Genomic DNA, 18,258 nt, shown 5'->3' with positions numbered 1-18,258 from the left:
ATATCGATTTGCTCAATCACACAGATTTTTCCTGCACACACAGTGCAAAACCTCAGGAAGTTGCACTCTCTGACCGTGAAATCGGAATTGTGAAGTGAAAACTCACATTGGTGAATTTCTATTTCCATGATTGGGCAGAAAACCTATAATTGAAAATCAAACACACTCAAGTGCAAGCACTAGAAATCTTTTCTAATCATTTGCTTGAGAAATGATTGAAAATTGCATATCAACAGTAAAAACTGCACTCTTAAGTCCCTCTTATCACTACACTTCCGCTTATGATTCCTTCACTCACTCAGCATTCTCAGACAAATGCCATTTCTGCCTTTATCAGTCTCTTTAAGCAGTTTAAAGTACTTCACAGAAGTGTGTCATAAAAGTTAGGATTTGATCTTCCTGATAATGATATTTTTTTTCTTTCCGCGAAACATCATCGACACACATATTTTGCGTGTCAAAAATATCACTATAACCTTTGAAGTTTAATTAATTATTCACGTCGCAATCGCAATAATATTTATTTTTGCAATATAAACATGAAATAATTTTAGATAGAGTCTTCCATAAAGTTGCCTAAAATAACAAAGGTAATTATCATGTGAGAATGATAAATAAAACATTTACGACTATCTTCATCAGTAGACCTTTGAAAAGACACTGAAGTAGATATAAATTCTAGGTTTTCTGTTAGCATTTTCAAAAATAAAATGCTTAAATCAAGTAAATACAAGGTCTTAATTATTCCTCTCCATCTTTTCCAGCACATAAAGTAACACATTAGAGAGAGAGAGACTCAACTTGCGCAGAAATGCGTAAAAGACCAAAGAATTATATTCAGCCAAAGTCATTGAATATGTATTTTATCATAAATTTTATAGAGGAAAAAATCTGCTATCTCTGGACGACACTCCTCCACTATCTCTGCTTCCTTGTTTGCTCGGCTAAATCCACCTAACGTGTCGGCATATTGTTCTCTTAGGCGCCCATTTGTCGACCAAAATCACTTTAATAATATCGTTTTTATCTTGAAAATCTCCAGCACATCTCATCCCACTTTGTACAGACGCGCCGAGAGAGAGAGACACATTTTAAATGCTTCTTTTATACATACAAATTTTGTCATTTTTTTTTCATCTGTTTCTCTCTCCCTCTTCACACTCTTTCGCCATTCTCAACGCCTCACAAACAAATTGCACAGTGCAAAAGAACTCTGTTGACATTTCAAGGCGACCAGAGAAATTAGTTCCAAATGAGGAAATCAATTCAATTTGCCACTCTCGAGTAGAAACTCTTGCAATTTTCGCTGCGAAATTAAATCACAAGACCATTTATGAATTAAGGGATGAAGGTTAAAGGAACTGTCAGAGAGATTTTAACCCAAAAAAAACATTGAATTCCAGAGATCAAATCACTTGTGATGTGTAAATTTAATACGCAAAATATACAATTTTTTCTTTCACACTCTTCCTCTCTTCTCCCATCTTGTTTATTTTATAACTCTTTTCCGTTCCCCATTGTTTTGATGATTGTTGACGACGCAGCGGTGGCGGCGTCGCATTCAAATTAATCAGCATAAAGTGTATATGTATTCAGTGCACAAAACCCACCTAAATTATTACAATGGCTTTTAAATTTAGGCGCGCGCATTCTCTTCATTCGTGGGCACTGTTTTTTTTCTCTTCACAACCCATCGGAGAAATTGTGAAGAACCTGATGAATTCTTTCACCTTTTTTATTGTTCTTTGTATCTCCTCTCCTCCTCAATGCTATCATTCTTCATTTATCGCTCCCGCTTTTAAAGCCCGATTATCACCTCAATCAAAGGTCCATCAAGATACTCATTGATTTCCATTTAAGGTGCCAATTTCAGATTAAATTTTATGTGTGAGGTCTTTCGCGTATTAAAACATATAAGATTGCTGCTGCTGCTATATACAAAACTCCCAAAAGCTTTAACGCGAAAATCGTGTCACGATCAAGTCTTCTCTCCTCTAAATTTACCACGATGCGAACAAATTGAAATTTTATTCGTTATTCTTCTTTACGACACCCTCCCTTAGTAATATTCACGCCGTATTTATAGTACATGCATGTGTGTTTGTGTGGTTCAATTTTAGCAATCACTTTTTCTTGTGCACAAGCACCAATTTATATGAGGGCACAACACACAGTAAGAGATCTTAAGGCATTGTATAAAGGTAAAAACAACCACAAGACTCGTCAGTCATGCGAAGCCGCGCCAACTTCCATCTCTAAAACTCAAAAACTCCCTCCTCAATCGCGCCCTCTCTGTCGCTCTAAGCCATATGATATCACCTTCCTCCTTGTTTTCCCTATTATGTTACAATTGAGACAATCAAGTCACGACTTTCGCGATGTAAAATTCGCGATAGTTGTTGCTGCAATCATTTCAAATTGGAGTACTGCACCGAGAAGGCCTCTACAATGATGGAATAATTATTGTATTTTATTGCCTCTATAGGGGAAGTGTATAGAAGACATCATATCGAAAATTTTCTTTAGGTAATTTATAATAGACAATTGTTAGGCAATATTACGTTCAGCCTGTGTGATATCATCGGCGCAGTACTTCCATTTTAAATTGCTTCTTACCTACAAGCGCATACTCATTCTCATTCCGCAAATCCCTCCTGTTGACACAGAACACACCTTTTCATTTCATCTAGACATCTCTTCTATTTGCAAGAAAAGCAACAGTTCCTACCGCAACTCTTAGCACACTCAGAAAATACATTTCTCCTCAAGACACTAGTCTTAAAATCTCAGACTGTGACTGTAAACTCTGAATAAATCTTAAGAGATATCAACAGTAAGAATCTCATTCTCTCTTATTCAATCTTCTCATACCATTTTACTCTTAACGTTGTTTTGCCTCCAAAATGATGTCATTTTTATAATTTTGCAATTCAAAATCATCATCACAGCATTAAATTGCTCATATGAATATTATTGGATGAGAATAAATTGTTCGTACCATGAGAAAATTTCACTTTTCTCCCCCCCCCCCCCCAATAAACAGCAGCCAAATGACTGAAATTTCCAGGAAAAACTTGTAATTTGAGATAACCTCACTGTCACATCAGCGCATTGAATATCAAAACAATTCTCCGAAAAGTGCATCGAATCTCTCCTTTCCAGACAGAATCTATTAAATAAAAGAGAGTGAAGAGAAAACCTACCTGGAACATATCGGTGTTTACATCTTCCTTGTATTCCACAATCACTGCCTGATTTCGGGATAGTGTGTATGAGATCGAGTGCTGCTTAGTATCCAGGATCGCCTGTGATGTCTGTGGTGATTGAACAATATAGTGCTTGGAACGCTTCACACCATTCGGATCTGTTCTCTTGTACAAGACGAATTTCGATTTACGCCGACCTCGATCACCCTGTGGTAGGAAGCCATTGTATCTGCAATTGATTACAAGACAAGAAGAATTGTTAGAGAGAAGAAAAAAAAACACAACATGCTGAGTGAGGAGAAAAAAAAACGTTGATCATTGAATTAAAAAACCATTTCACTTTTTTCCTCATATTTTTCAACAATGCTCTTCTCTCTCTCTCTCGCTCTCTTTCTGTGCGCAAAACTCTGTGAGGAATGAAACTGAAAAGAGGCTGATAAATGAAATATATACTTTTCTTCTCACTTAATTTTCCATCCATTCATTCATCTTCATTGAAATTGAGACACATTTACAACTAACAATTATTCTATTCTCCCACTTTTCACTCCTTGCCCCGTTTTCTTCACAGAGTCTTAGGAAAAATATTTCTTACTATTATTATAAAATTGTTTTCCCCCACACACAAAGCTCATATCATAAAATGATCATAATTAAATGAAAATTATCCAGTTCACAGTTGATATTATTTCTAAATTAACAGATTTCGTGCATTTTATAGGCGACAGAAGACTGTGTCAACTCCTCAGAGACACCAATCATCATCATTTCTGTCGCTGTGGACCAACTTCTGTAACTTTACACTCTACAATGTTTCTCTTCTTCCCTTCACACACACCCAAACACGTACAATCCCCGTAGAATCTTCACGGACAAATGCCAACTGGCACAAAAGTATCCCCATCCCAACAGATGATCGTTGGACTTCTCGGGAATTGAATGAAATTACATTAAAAGACTCCAGACGAGATAACCCATTAGAGCGAAACTGGTTATATTCCCCATACTCATACATTTCCTGACCACAAAACACAACCCGAGAAGGCTTCCTGCCGTGACTGATGTCTTGCCTTCCCGAAGTGGCAAGTGGATGATCTTACAGACAATGACGATCGTGATGGCAAGAGAGAAGTTGATTGTTGCTCACATGTTCTCAAAAGATGCTCTGGAGGATCATTAGCATCAACTCTCTTGAGTTGTTACACCATCGTTGAAAATCTCTTCGCGCGCGCACACACCATCGAGACACGCCAGCGAGTGTGAGGGCAACAAAATGTGATCTCTGGCATCTCTAAACAACAATATTTTGTTCTACCTCCTGGCTGCTGGTGAACTCTGAATAATTTAGCGTAAAATCATCTTTCCTCCCCCCCTCTTCTTCCCAACATCAATTCCCCCCAACTAACACACACACACGACTTCGAGCGGGAAGAAAAAACAGCCACAAGAGTGGACGCTTCGGAGGTAATAAAAAAATCAACATCAAGTTAATACACTCTCCATGTGATCTTCATACCCCATTAGAAACTCTGAAAATCCATCAGATTGAATCGCCCGAAATGATCATCGTGACGGTGAAACTCTTCAGGTGGATCGAATACTTAAGAATTTGTGTTCTTTCACTCTTCTACACTGTCTTACAAAGTGTGCTTCAATAGAATAAAATGTTCTTAACCCACCAGACCAGGCAAATCAAGAAATATCCATTCAGAGACAATGAGCAGAATTCTGAGAATCTGAGAAATTCACAAGAGACTCCAAGCGCAATCAAAATTAATAGATATTAATATTGCTTGTATGGTCAAAATATCATCAATTTCGGCTTATGAAAATGAACTTCAATGGGTTAAAAGAAGTTGTGCTTCTCCGGATACCATCGTCTCCAAAAAATATCGTTTAATTTCCTCAGACATGTTCTATGGCGATAATCTGTGTGGCTCCTTTCTCAGTTCAACCTCTCCAGCCAGACCCATTAAAAAAGTCAAAAAAAAAACTCCCAGTCAGAGGCAAAGAAAACCAAAAACCCTCTTTGACTATAAATTTCAAAAGCCTATAAAAACGGGAAAAAAGTGTCGCCCAAGATAATTCCACTAAGATGACACTTCTCTAAATTTATCTATCCTGCGCTTCACGTATGATAAAAGCTTAATAGCATCATGTGTACACTTTTCTAGCACCCTTAAAAATACTTTTTTCGTATTATAGAAAAATGGCTCAAGACACCAAAATCCCCATTTACCATTTCAACACTATCAAATTATTATTCCCTTTGTCGCTAATTAAGTGTGAAGAGGAAAAAGGCCAGAAGAGTTTCAAAATTTCTTATCACGCTTCACGGATGACGGGCTTTGTGCAATATAGTTCGGAGTGTCGGAGTTTTTTTTTTTCTTTATGCCCACAAGCTGATATCAAAATTGACACGTGGCCTCATTAGGAGATTCTTCTTCCATCCCATCTCAGCATTGGGATTATTTATTATTTTATCCCCTCGTCATTCGCAGTAGAATGCAATAAACAGACTTCATTCATTTCACCATCGCTCACCATCAGCAGAAAAGAGCCACTCTCACACACTCACGCGATTTTTCATCAGTCACTTGCATTTATCCCTCTTGTCATCACGCTCAGCCTCTGCTAAAGACTGCTCTCAATTCATAAATTAAATTTTAAATTAGAAGAAGTGCGTCTGTCTCTCTCTCTCTCTCTGTCTCCTCCACAACTATGACCAACAATACAACAAACACTTTGACCACAAGAGAAGCGGAAAAGACGACCTCGTATGACATTCTCATTACGACAAAGAACATTGACAAAATTTTCTTTATTCTTCCATGTAAGAATCTCTATGTGATGCCTTTCTCTCTCTCTCTCACCCTCTCTGTAATTCATTCTCATTCACATTTATTAAATAACCAATAAAAAATTTATTGAAATATTATTTAACACATTGGAATGAATTAAAAACTCATAGAATTCATTTAGACACGATGAAATTCAATCGAAATATGCATCAATCACACACAAACAACACTATAATATTTCCTCCACAAATTCAACACCATCATCATCTTGCAATTTTCTCCCAGGAAGAGAACAGAAGAGAGAGAGAGAGAGAGAGACGGAGAAAGACCTCAAAATATCATCACGAATGTTGCCAGAGAAATTTTATGTAAGTGGGAAGACACTCTAGGGCGTCTTGCAGAATTTTCATGCATCATAGCTAGTAATTATTGATGAAAGGAGCAACAATGAAAAAAAGAAGAGACAAATATGGAAGAATTGATGCGTGGAATACAGCTATTCCGTAACCTATGACATTCACGTTTTCCCTCAACATTGTATACTCCTTTTCTCTCGTCAAACTTAATGCAAAATTGATATAATACTGTTATTTATTCGACGCTACCTTCGTATTCCAATTGACTACTTATTGATTGTGACGACATAGTCTTCGGAAATATCAAAGAGAAAGACTCCTTCGTTCGTATATTGGAAGTAAAACGCAACCAATATATACACCGCCCTTTTCCCCATTAAATACATTTCAAACACACACTCTTTGATGACTTTTTACACGATATCTACGAATTGTTGATGCGCCAAAGAATGCAAAATATTACTTTTGGTATAAAATAGGTCATTCTCCTCTCATATTCAAAATAAACAACAATTTCACTCACACCCAATAGTTTTCTTCTTCTCGCCAAAAGCCATAAATTTCTCCCCATAAAACATCCAAATGAGCATACAAAACAATTCTGACAACTATGCATCAATACGGCTACATCCCATATGGTCTTTCCTATTTTTCCAACCATCTAATTTACTCCACTTCTCTCACTTTTCATGTGCACACAGAGAATCTACTAAGAATACAACACGATATCCCCTCAAAGCTCTCCTCTTTCGTGATCTCTTCTTGCTTTTTCCTCTCTCTATGTGAAATGTGCATGCTTTTAATAGCTTAACAAGAACCTCTCTATCTCTCTTGACGCTCCTGACTTATTATTATTATTTTAATTCGTGGGCCAAGAATTCAATTGCAACAACTGTTAAGGAATTACTGAATTAACTTCAGTGTAATAAAAGTAATTGCCATTGTTTCTACCTCATTGTAATTCCTATAAATATCAACCACCTTTCAAAAATAGCCATCCACTTCCATTAGAGAAACAAGTACAGTCACGTTCCCATCAAGCCAGTATCAATAAAGAATTATTATTATCTCTATTGTCACATAAATACAACTTTAGAGGGATTTTACAATGATGACACAATTTTTTGCCACTGCAAAAATATAGAGAGAAATTGAAAAAGAAGAAGGGAATCTCTCTCGCTCTCTCTCTGGCACAAGGGATAAAGTGCACACACACACGCTTTCGACGCAAATAGCCCATATGTATCGTCTTGAAATTATATGGAGAGATGAAGAAATAATAAAATTATGAATAAATCTTTGCTCATCCAGCAAAGGAGTGGAAAACAGAGGAGGGGAAAAACAGATCGAGATGAAAAAGGAACACAATGAAGCAATAAACTCTGACAGCAAAACCTTCAGACATTCGTCGACAGCGATTTTGCCCGTAATCTCCAAGAAACATTGAAATAGACAAGATATAAATCTCAGCATCTTTAAGACTCCAAGAGTGTACACATTCGATGTCTTCCCAGGCACACACAACAATCTTTCTCTCTTATGCCCTCACTTTATCTAATGGAGAAAAATCTCTTCAAATTGCATGTTTTTCACTTGTTTCCCCCGCACTTTTCCCCAACCATCGAGAGCCAGAGCAAATAAGATATTTAGATACAGTAAAAGAATACTTTGTACAATTGACAATTGATTCTAAATTAACTAGCATATTTTTTTTCTCCTCTAATTTATTCATTCTAAAGTCAAGGACAAAAATATATTTGAGAAACACTTGTGTTTGAAGTGAACGTGAAATTCTCAATACAATGCAATTGGTAAAGCACTAAACTCCACTAATACCCATTAGTCTCGAATTAGTCTCACTCTATGCACAGCATTTGACTGACAAAGCCTCTTTTACAATTCATCAACCATCCGTATTAAATGTAATCCATTTTCGATGACTTTTTTCTCTCTCTCTCTCAAATTCTCACTGAATAGCTTACATCGAGGATTCAATAAAATAAATCATCTTGTACAAAAGAAAATAAAATTACACTTCTTTCCTACCAATTTCACTCAATTTTCCACCAATATAGCTTCACCACAATAGAGAGGCTATACAGCCATAGATACAAGCCACAATAAAAAGCGTCTGAATGTGTCCCACACACAAAATATGGGATAACGACCTCACCAGTCACATTTGCATTTTTCCTCAATTCATCCCATTTGCCAAATTAAAATGCGAATAACTCAATTGATTTTCAAATTGGACATGTATTGTGAACATGAAACAAGAAGCATGACTCTTGTGTGTGAGTTGTGTGTGATCTAAAATTGACACCCACCAAATAGTCAAAATAGATTTCCGTGTGTTCTATCATCGTGGGCTCCACGGAAAAAAAGAGTCACCGTAAACAGAAGGAGGAAGCGAAACTTTCTAAATCCGCGTGACAAAAAAAAAACACCTCATTATCATATACTGAGAATTTATATGGTTTATAACTGGAATACAATCTCTCTGTCGTTCTCAAGTGAATTGGGTCAATATTGCAATATTTTGCGAATATGATCTCGCAGTATTGCATTTGGTGAAGCCATAAAACAATCTAATTTCCCGTGGCCAAATGCCCAAATCTCATGACGACCATTCAAAGTGAGCGTCACGAATTGACTCCTCAATTTCCAATCCCTCCGAATCTCTCAACGTGAGATACTCAACTCTCTTTCACCCTCATCGAGAGAACCATCATATTGACGAGCTAAAGGGATTTTATGTGTCATATCATTGAGGGTGTCATTCAGCCAATTGATCCTACAGTGCGAATCCCTGTCGAAATTGTAACCAATTAAATGGATTGACTTGATTCCAAACAATTTCCATCGTCAGATTTGACAAGAAATATATTCAGACAAAAACATTTTTGATATTTGATTAACGAAGATTAATATTTGACAACACAGAGAGACAAACACACTGAATAATATTTTCTTTGTCATTGTGTCTCTCCTCCTACTATTTTACTTTCATTAAATAAATCGAGAAAAAAATATTCATTTTCATTATTGATTGTTGTCACTCTCGCTCGAAACCACGGACAATCTCTCACAAGAGCCTCAAGTGGTCATTCAGAGGAATTTATCAATGTGCCATCTCCACAATTGACTGGCCATTATAAAATTCCTCCTCTGACGAAAATCACAAACAAACAAATAGCCAAGCCACAGCCAGCCACACAAGTGAATCTCTCTCTCTCTCTCTCTGCAACCTCACACATGCAGGTCAAAAGCCCCACTTCTGACCAGAAATCTAAACACTCTCCTCGTCGGATGGTTGGGCGCATTTCCTGTCGCCTTTATGTGTCAACGCAAAACACAAGCAACGGTATTGAAAAGAATAATTAACTTTATAATCGTTCGACATGTATTCTCCCTGAGCACAGCGCCGTTGAAATTGTTTAATTCGCACCAACGATTTCAGTCAAGAGAGAAAGAGAGATGTGTGCCATAATATTATATATGATAAACTCCATTCAATTCACCTTTATGCCACACTATTGAACCGCTAAATAGCACACCATATGGAACATTTTATATACAACTTTTTCCATCTTCCATGGATCGTGGCTCCTTCGACACCCAATATTGTTTCTACATTCTATATTTCACCTCCATTTTTCACATCTCTCTCTCTCCCTCACTTTTAGCTTCCCTCTGCAATATCTATTCGTAAAATATATTATTGCATTCATACGTGCTTCGCCGCTAGATCGCATGTAAATTGATTATAGTTCAGTTTGCAACCATGAAATACTTTGTCAAGTTTATCACTAAAAATTCACACCAAAAGTATTACAATGAATCTGTGTGTATTTATTTTCGGCACATGCAAGAGACAGAGAGAAGGGGCATGGGTGTGGAGGGCTTTTACACTACACCCAAAATTACCCAATACCGTAAACATTCTGGTGGCACTATTGCAATCATCGAATAGTTCATTGTGTTTTGCATACAAGTCATTTTCAAAGAAAGCGCGCGCCTTTACTACTTGTCATAAAATCTTATTTCTATAAAAGTTTTTACTTTAACCACCTTGTTCTACATAATCTTAGGAAGAAAAACACATTCATGTGTGTGTGTTTGTGTCTTCTTTTACACCTTGTTTCTAGTTCAGACCCTTTTAGGCACACTCCTAATTGTTTTTCGCTGTTCTCACGTACATAATAATTAAAATTCATAACCCATCTTGCTTCTACACCTCAAAATTCACTAACTGTTAAAGGCATAAAACTTACCCTAAAATAACTAATTCTCCGTATTTCACTTTTGGCTTGTCGGAGTCACTTTCCGCCAAAATCGGAGACTCTGTACCGTCGGTGCTGTAAAGAGAATAAAAGAAAAGATAACCATTAATAAGAATGCAGATAAACAATATTCCACAAATTGCTTATTAAGTATGCAATACACCATAGAGACTTGCTCTTATTGACTGAGGCAATCACAGGAGTGAGAGATGGAGAATTAAAAATTACAGGTAATTGCAGCTTTCATTGTAGTGCATTACTATTTAACAAAGAGAGTGATGACCTCCCTTCATTCGCCAAATGTATACAATCATATCGCAATTTGTGAGTAATCTGAGTCACTTATTTATCCACTTCATGGTCATATTCTTTAATTAGTCTAATCTTACGCCTCCTGTTCTTTCTCCACACACTCCTCTCTCTCTCTCTCTCACTCCCCACTAATCTCCCCCAGCTGTATTGCCTACACTTATATTTTCATTGCACTGATTAATTATAAATATAGACACACCATCAGGTGATATCTTTCAGCCGTCTGTCTTCATCTGATAACAAACATCAACCCATGTGAGGTCTTTAACACGTATCGAGGGTAAAAAATACTCTCATTCTCTTCTCCTCCACTCAACTCCATTCAACAGTCGTTCTATTCAGACAAAAACACATCTAAACTACGGTTTTGTAAAAGAACTTGTGAAAAAATGTCAGATAATTGGCAAGAAAAACTGCGACACGATGCAAAAAGCAAGGTTTTTCTTTCACAATGCCTTTTCATATTCTTATTTTTATTTTTCCTCCTCTCGTCAATAAACTTGAAGCTCCAGTGCATGGATACTGTTCACAATGGCAATTATACATGTCTGGAAACTTCAAATTGAGTCATATGAAAAAAAAAACACACACAGAAGGAAAACTCAGGACAAGAATACTTTATCATTCACAAGTAAAAAAAAGAACGACTAACGAGAAGTCTTGCGCATTTTTCAAATGCACAACAATGAAAAATCATATCTTTTCCATTGCATTATTACCATCATGAGGCCCACACGTTTAATATTTTATTCATGCTGGCGATTTTTCTCTTCGCACTTCTGGCAAACAACAGCAAGTGAGAGAGAAAGACCATGTCTCACACGATGTACAAATATAGTATAACAACTTTATTGACAGTTGGCAATTTGCTGGCGCTTTGAGGTGATTGTTTTGCGAATTAACAGAGCATGTCCTTAATTGAATTATCTGTGTCTGTGCGATATTCAGCTAGGCTTCCCGTATACGGAAAGATACTTATTAAAAAAAAAATACTCCCCATAATCAGGATCCGGGTTTTTAATTCATCACTGTCTCTCCACTCGTCAGTGTTAGCAGGAAGTGGAAAAACAATTTGTCGAGTGCAGGTTTTTCACATTTACGCGTAGAAAAAAGTTATGTGCATAGTTGAAAAATTGCTGGGAAAATGAGAAAATTCCCTTCATCATAGAAAAAAAAACTATATATTGACATCATTTCATATACACAAAATTGCTATTCACCGCAATTCCATGTCCTGGCTCTCTGAGATCACAGCACGTAATAATAATTCGTAGGCTTTTTTTCGGACAAAATTGGAGACACGGGAAGAAATACACGCCCCACAATATTGCCGGTTTTTTTTGCCGAAATGCCAGGAAAAAAAGCAACAACCATAGCTCAGAAGTGACAGAGAAAAAAAGCAACTTCAATAACACGAATATATAAAATCTAATGAAGAGAAAAAAATGAGGAATTCACATAAAGTACTTAATAATATATAAAAGAGTTGCCCATATAATTGTATATTATTGAGACTTTTTGCAATTCGCGTGTGTTGTTACCATTAAATGGACTTTTTCGTCTTTCTCCCCATCGCGCACCGTTAGCAACTACACCTTTTAACCACCTTCACCTGCACATTAATTCCCTCAATGGACGAGACCACAAGACGTTTATCGTGGTGTCAAGAAAGCCATGAAATTGTCCGACAAGGGATGGCAAGACAGAGAGAGAGAGAGAGAGAGAGAGCGAGACTTAGAGCAAATAAAGAGGATGTCCCTCCTTCAATTCTCCTCAATGTTTATCGATGTGCCCCCTCAAATTGCCACATCGGCGCCATATGAATGAAAGTGATCAATAAAAATAGAATAATTTGCATTGAACCATCGAACCAATGAGCAGATGTTTGAAATTTCCTCTTATATTCCTTCACCCTCAGCAGTTCTCTCCATTCATTTTGTCTTTCATTGCATGTTATCGCACAAAATGTGCTTCCATTCAGACCGACTTTGTAAGTAAAAATTTCAAATTAAGAGGGGATAAATTAATTCTGATCAATTCAAATATATATTGGCATGCTGACAGCCATTAATATTAATTAAATAATAAAATTACGAATAAATTCATAGCAAACTTCTGTAATTTCATTTTCCAACACCTGAATTGACTCTCTGTGTATATATTAAAAAAAAAACTATTTCCACCGACTAAAATGCAGCCATTTTGGGGTAGCAATTGGTCAGTGCTGTGAATTTCCTGGAAACCTGTCACTAAATGGTCACAATGGTGAAAAACTCGATTAAACTCCAACAGGCATGGTCAACAAAATAGTGAGAATGTGGTTTTTTGCACTGGACAACCCAAAACCCATGAACTTTTCCACATTTTTGCACCATTTCGTCAATCAACCCCGTTGACTCTTTCTCTCTCTCTCTCTCTCTCTCTCTCTCTCTCTCTCTCTAGGTCAGCCTCGACGTCAGACACCATTGAGAGAAACTGGGCTTCTGGGGCAAAGGCACACAATAGACGAGAGAACTCTTTTCTATAACCCTCCCTCTCTTTCGCCTCTCACCTCTCGATGATCGATTCGTATTTGGAGTGCACACACTATTCAAAACATTTCAACAGCTCTAGAGTGAGTCAACAGAAAAAAAAGACTCCTTTCACCTTTGTCCCGCAACGTAGACGAAACGTGTAGCATATAGGCTTTAGAAATTCATTTTCTCGCCTTTAAGAATATCTCCTCTTGACATAAAATGCAAAGCAATTAATAAAGATATTTTAAAAGGCAAATAATAATGCCTGACGGCACAACTTTCCACTCAGTCTTTCGAAGCATCCAAAAAGGGAATAATAATCAACAAGTGGGTGGGTATAAAAAAAATCCACTTACATTATGTCATTTTTCATTTCTCTCACACACCAACAATAGCAATAAATTTACAACTATTCCCAACCTTTTGGTCTCTCTCAATTTTCTATCGGGAAAAAATCTGGCGAATTTATTGAAAATAATAATAATAGACCTTTTAAACTTCGAGGTCTGCTCAATGAGCAACAGTGGAAAAAATATGTGGTAAAGTTATAAAACTAATTTCACTTTCTAATTTTCAACTGCAGAATTTTATACAGTGAAAATTGCATTAAATTAATACATGTTCAATTTACGAAAAATTGCAATAAAGAATTCCCTCCACAAATCGCCATCCACAACTCTCTCGGGCGTGCCATGAAAATCTCAGGTCCGCCGAGTCCCATTTGAGGCACTTTCATCAGGCATGAAAATCATTTATTTTACAATTGTGTCCGGGTGATTGCAAAGAGCCAAGCAAAAGGTGAGAGATGAAAGGAGAGAGACCCCGGCGCCCATTTGCCATTACACTGATTTGCCGCCCCTTCTCAAATGGTCATGAGAGACTAAATGGCCGATTTAAATCGATTTCATCATGTTAATTGCAATTGGATTCTCCGCAAAATAATTCACATTACATGAAACATAGACACAAACACACTCACACGCGTTTGCCAGTCGCAAATTTTAAAGGTCAAATCGATCAGATTGCAGATTCGACCGGGTGTTTCATACACTGAAAGCATAAAATTGTATAATGCAATGCAACATTTTTGCAATATATATATTCTCTCTCATGTTAAGTGAAACACCCGATAATTTAGAGTGCCATTTCACCCTCAGCACACAAGCGAACCCTGTATTTTGCCAGCCCACACAAAACATTTATTCGGGGTTTGAAACATGGGAAAAATGCTAGCATGTTTGAAAATATAAAAGCTTTTCTTGTTGGAACATATCCAAGTCTGCACTTGTGAAGGGTAAAATCATACCGCATTCTCACCCCATCCCCGATTCTCTATGCATTAATGACTCATGAAGGAAATCGAGTTTTCTCCATTTAAATTGCAATAACGTCCACTATATTTATCCGTGTGTGTGATTAGTGTGGGAACCAGACACCCCCAAACCACCATTCATCCTCGGAGAACCACAGAGGGTCACACACACACCCCTCCCTCACGTCTCAAAAGTCCCCCACATCAGACCATCACGCAATGCCATGAGACGTTCTTGTTCCACTAAAATTGCTGATTCATGCAAAATTTCATAACTCCCCAACGTCACAAACTGCAGACAGATAGAGAAGTTCAGCCAATTGTTTGGATATCACTTACATCCGCAGATGAGGAGAAATAGGTGAACAGCACGTGAAAAGAAGATAACAAAATTACATTACCACAAATCCCTCTGAAAAACCAATCAAAAATCCATATTTTCTCCCTATAAAATTAACTCTTATAATCTCCACGCCACTCACATACTTCACACTCTCACATAATTTTATACTGTCTGTATTTTTTATGTAATTGCAATTATGAAAATTATCTCTAATGAAGTAATGAAAGCCACAAAAATCTCTCTTTCCCTCACTTGGCAAAATTCAGTATCAAAAAACATACACATTAGGCAGATTTACTTTTCCCATTAAAAAAAAACATCATTTATCACTTTTCCTTTCTTTTTCAACATAAAAAAGGTGCTTTTCTCGTCCGAAAAAATACATAAATGCCCATTTGACGAAATTGTATGTGAAATTTGTATGAAATAACCACAAGATCAAGGTGTAGCGTAGCGTAGACAGTGGCAGCAAAAAAGCAAGTGGTACGATGAAGTTTTTTTTTTGCCACTCTTGCAATTTTCACATCAGTCACACATTTTAATTATTTGGGTCACATTGACCGTAAAAACAAACTCAACAAAATTCATAAATACAACTTGTTGGATTAATTGCAATACTTACAAATATTGAAAAAAAAAAACATAGCAAAACCTACAAATTTCTCACATTGCGTTTCATTGCGCACACATTGATTACTCATTCAAAGGGAATTTTTCGACCCTTTTAGAGTTTCAAACCTCGACTATGAATATTGAACTGTTCCCTTTATGACTTTGTAAGATAAATTAACTGTGAAGAGATAAAACTTTGTCATCACGCTTAATTACTTTCCAAGAATTTCCAATGACCAAAGATTTTCCTGTACATGAGTAACCCATTTTGAGAGAGAGAGAGAGAGTGTAAAAAACAGCCAATTTGCAAGATCTATTTCACATCCCTTTTGCAAAAAGAAACACAAAAATTTGTACATAACATTTAACTATGCATAATTTTTCACACTGTGGCGTAAAAAGATGCAATTGAGCAACAACAAGCATTTGAGTAATGTCACACTTATTACCTCTAAATGGTGACATTACATTGCACCCCGCAATTATCGATTGTTTTATTGATAAATTCCTGCATAAATGCTTCATGTCATCTCATAAATTGATAGGGATAAATATGCAAAATGTTCGTGAGAAATGTTGGCGGCATGTAATTGAGATAAATTACTCATTTCCATTGAATCATCGGTGTTCTTTGTGGAAAACCAACCAAACTCATGGGTGTCATGGTCAGTGGGAAGACTGCTTAATCATGCTTGCGGATGGGATTTGTTCTGTGCCGCATCTTTAGCGTGTAAACTTTTAACCACATTTCGCTCTAATGTGTCAATATTGCGTTACAGTTGGAAGTTAAATGTGAAATTCAGTGCACATTGGGCTATTTTCAACATTAACTAATTGTATTTTGCCTCACTCTCTCTCCATCTCTCCCGGTTTGTGGTTTAGGGCGTCTTGCCATCCACATCACCAAAGCATCATCATCTTTCTTGATTATCTCTCTCTCTCTCTCTCTCCATTCCTCCTCTAAGATTCTGCACCATCAAAACTCCCAGTCAGGAGAGAGAGTGTATTCTTGCGGTGGACCATACACAAAACGTATAGGGAACAACCATGTTCACTTGCTTCATGACTGCGCGCAATTGCGGAACCCATTCTTGTGATGAAATTCCCATCTCTCTCCCTCTCTTCTATCTCTATTCTCCACTTCTTCTGCCCCGATGCTGCGTACTGCGGACCGCATATATCCATGTCTGTCTCCTCTAAAGGTGCCTCAAAGACCAACACACGATAAATCATTCAACTCTGCCATACATTCACTTGTGCATTAATTTTTCCATACAGCCAGAAAACACCTCACTCAGATTCATCTCCACCAATGTAGCCAACTTTAGGGCCAGAAAGGCTTCTCTCATTGCACTTGTCCTCATCTTCCGCATCCATCAACCAATGCAGACTCACCTCTTCCTCTCTCTCCCTCTGTCTCCTCTTTCACCCAAGAAGACGAGCTTTCCTAGCCTTACGACCTTCTCACGTTATTCATTCCCTCTCTCCCACGTCGCGGCACTACAATAAATAGCATCGAAAAAAAGCAGAAACAAGTTGAGGAGAGAGAGAGAGAGAGAAAGAGACTTGAAGAAATCTTATCAAAAATCTACCTTCACGGTTGTTAACCTTTTCCTTGATAACTCTCGCCGCGAATACGGTAGAATTTCATATTGATAATCTTCCAATGAAATTCAATATTGAGGTGATTTAACACTCAAAAAAAAAGACGCCTTTCCCACCGCATTAAATTTAAACAGCTGCCTTCTGTATTAAATTTTCACTCAGCATAGCCACAAAAAGCATTAGAGGAGCGGAAAGGCCAAAAATATATATTCGTCATAAAGTATCAAGTGTCATTTCTCTGGTGTGCAATATAGAGTCTGAGGAGATTAAGTGCAACAAACTGAAGGAGACATTCAACCCCAAATGAATCTAATAAATTCACCACTTTGGCCACACCTGAGTGCATTTCCCACCTCATTTCTCTCAAACACAGAAAACTGCCGCCAGCCACACATACAGAAAATACGTGGACACATTTTCCATGGGAAATCGCCAAGCGCGTTGTTCAATTCCACGAATATCCGTATAAATCTCCACACACAATTTCACTGAAAAATTCATGCATGGCACATTAGCGATTAAGTGGGATCAATTTTCCCCATCGATTGGAAATTTCCTCGAATTCACCACAATACCAAAGGCTATTTTTCATGTTACAACCAATATTTATGGCATTCAACATTAAATTTCAGTACAGAAAAAAATTGTTTTGAACTTGCACTTGAATTCTTGCGCTCCTGGAAGTGTTTTTTTTTCTTCTTTCCACGGAGAATTTCAAGATCATAATTTCAAGTTGAAACCCATTATTTGTATCTAGAAATGTTATAATTTATATATAAAAAAAACTTTAGAACATAAATCAGAATTAGATAGAAAAAAATTCTGCGACAAACATATATAAATTTCAGACTAATTTGGCACAGAAACTCTTCTTTTATCTGCATTAATTAGCAAAAGTAATCTCATTTCAGA

General features: G+C 37.0%; 1 protein-coding gene across 1 annotated transcript in view; it reads right to left on the bottom strand.

Annotated features, from left to right (window-relative positions):
- LOC132257448 (protein pellino) overlaps positions 1 to 18,258 on the bottom strand; it is a 29,862-nt gene that overhangs the window by 9,605 nt on the left and 1,999 nt on the right. The window contains exons 2-3 of the mRNA XM_059754345.1: positions 10,638 to 10,721; positions 3,204 to 3,435 (exon numbers count right to left, since the gene is read on the bottom strand). Coding sequence (XP_059610328.1) covers positions 3,204 to 3,435; positions 10,638 to 10,721 — 316 coding nt within the window. The remainder of the gene's footprint in view (positions 1 to 3,203; positions 3,436 to 10,637; positions 10,722 to 18,258) is intronic.

The sequence above is a fragment of the Phlebotomus argentipes genome, unplaced genomic scaffold (assembly GCF_947086385.1).
Source record: "Phlebotomus argentipes unplaced genomic scaffold, Phlebotomus argentipes genome assembly scaffold_4, whole genome shotgun sequence".
NCBI classification, from domain to species: Eukaryota; Metazoa; Arthropoda; class Insecta; order Diptera; family Psychodidae; genus Phlebotomus; species Phlebotomus argentipes.
Note: the sequence above shows the minus strand (reverse complement) of the source record. Positions and strands in the feature narration are given on the sequence as shown.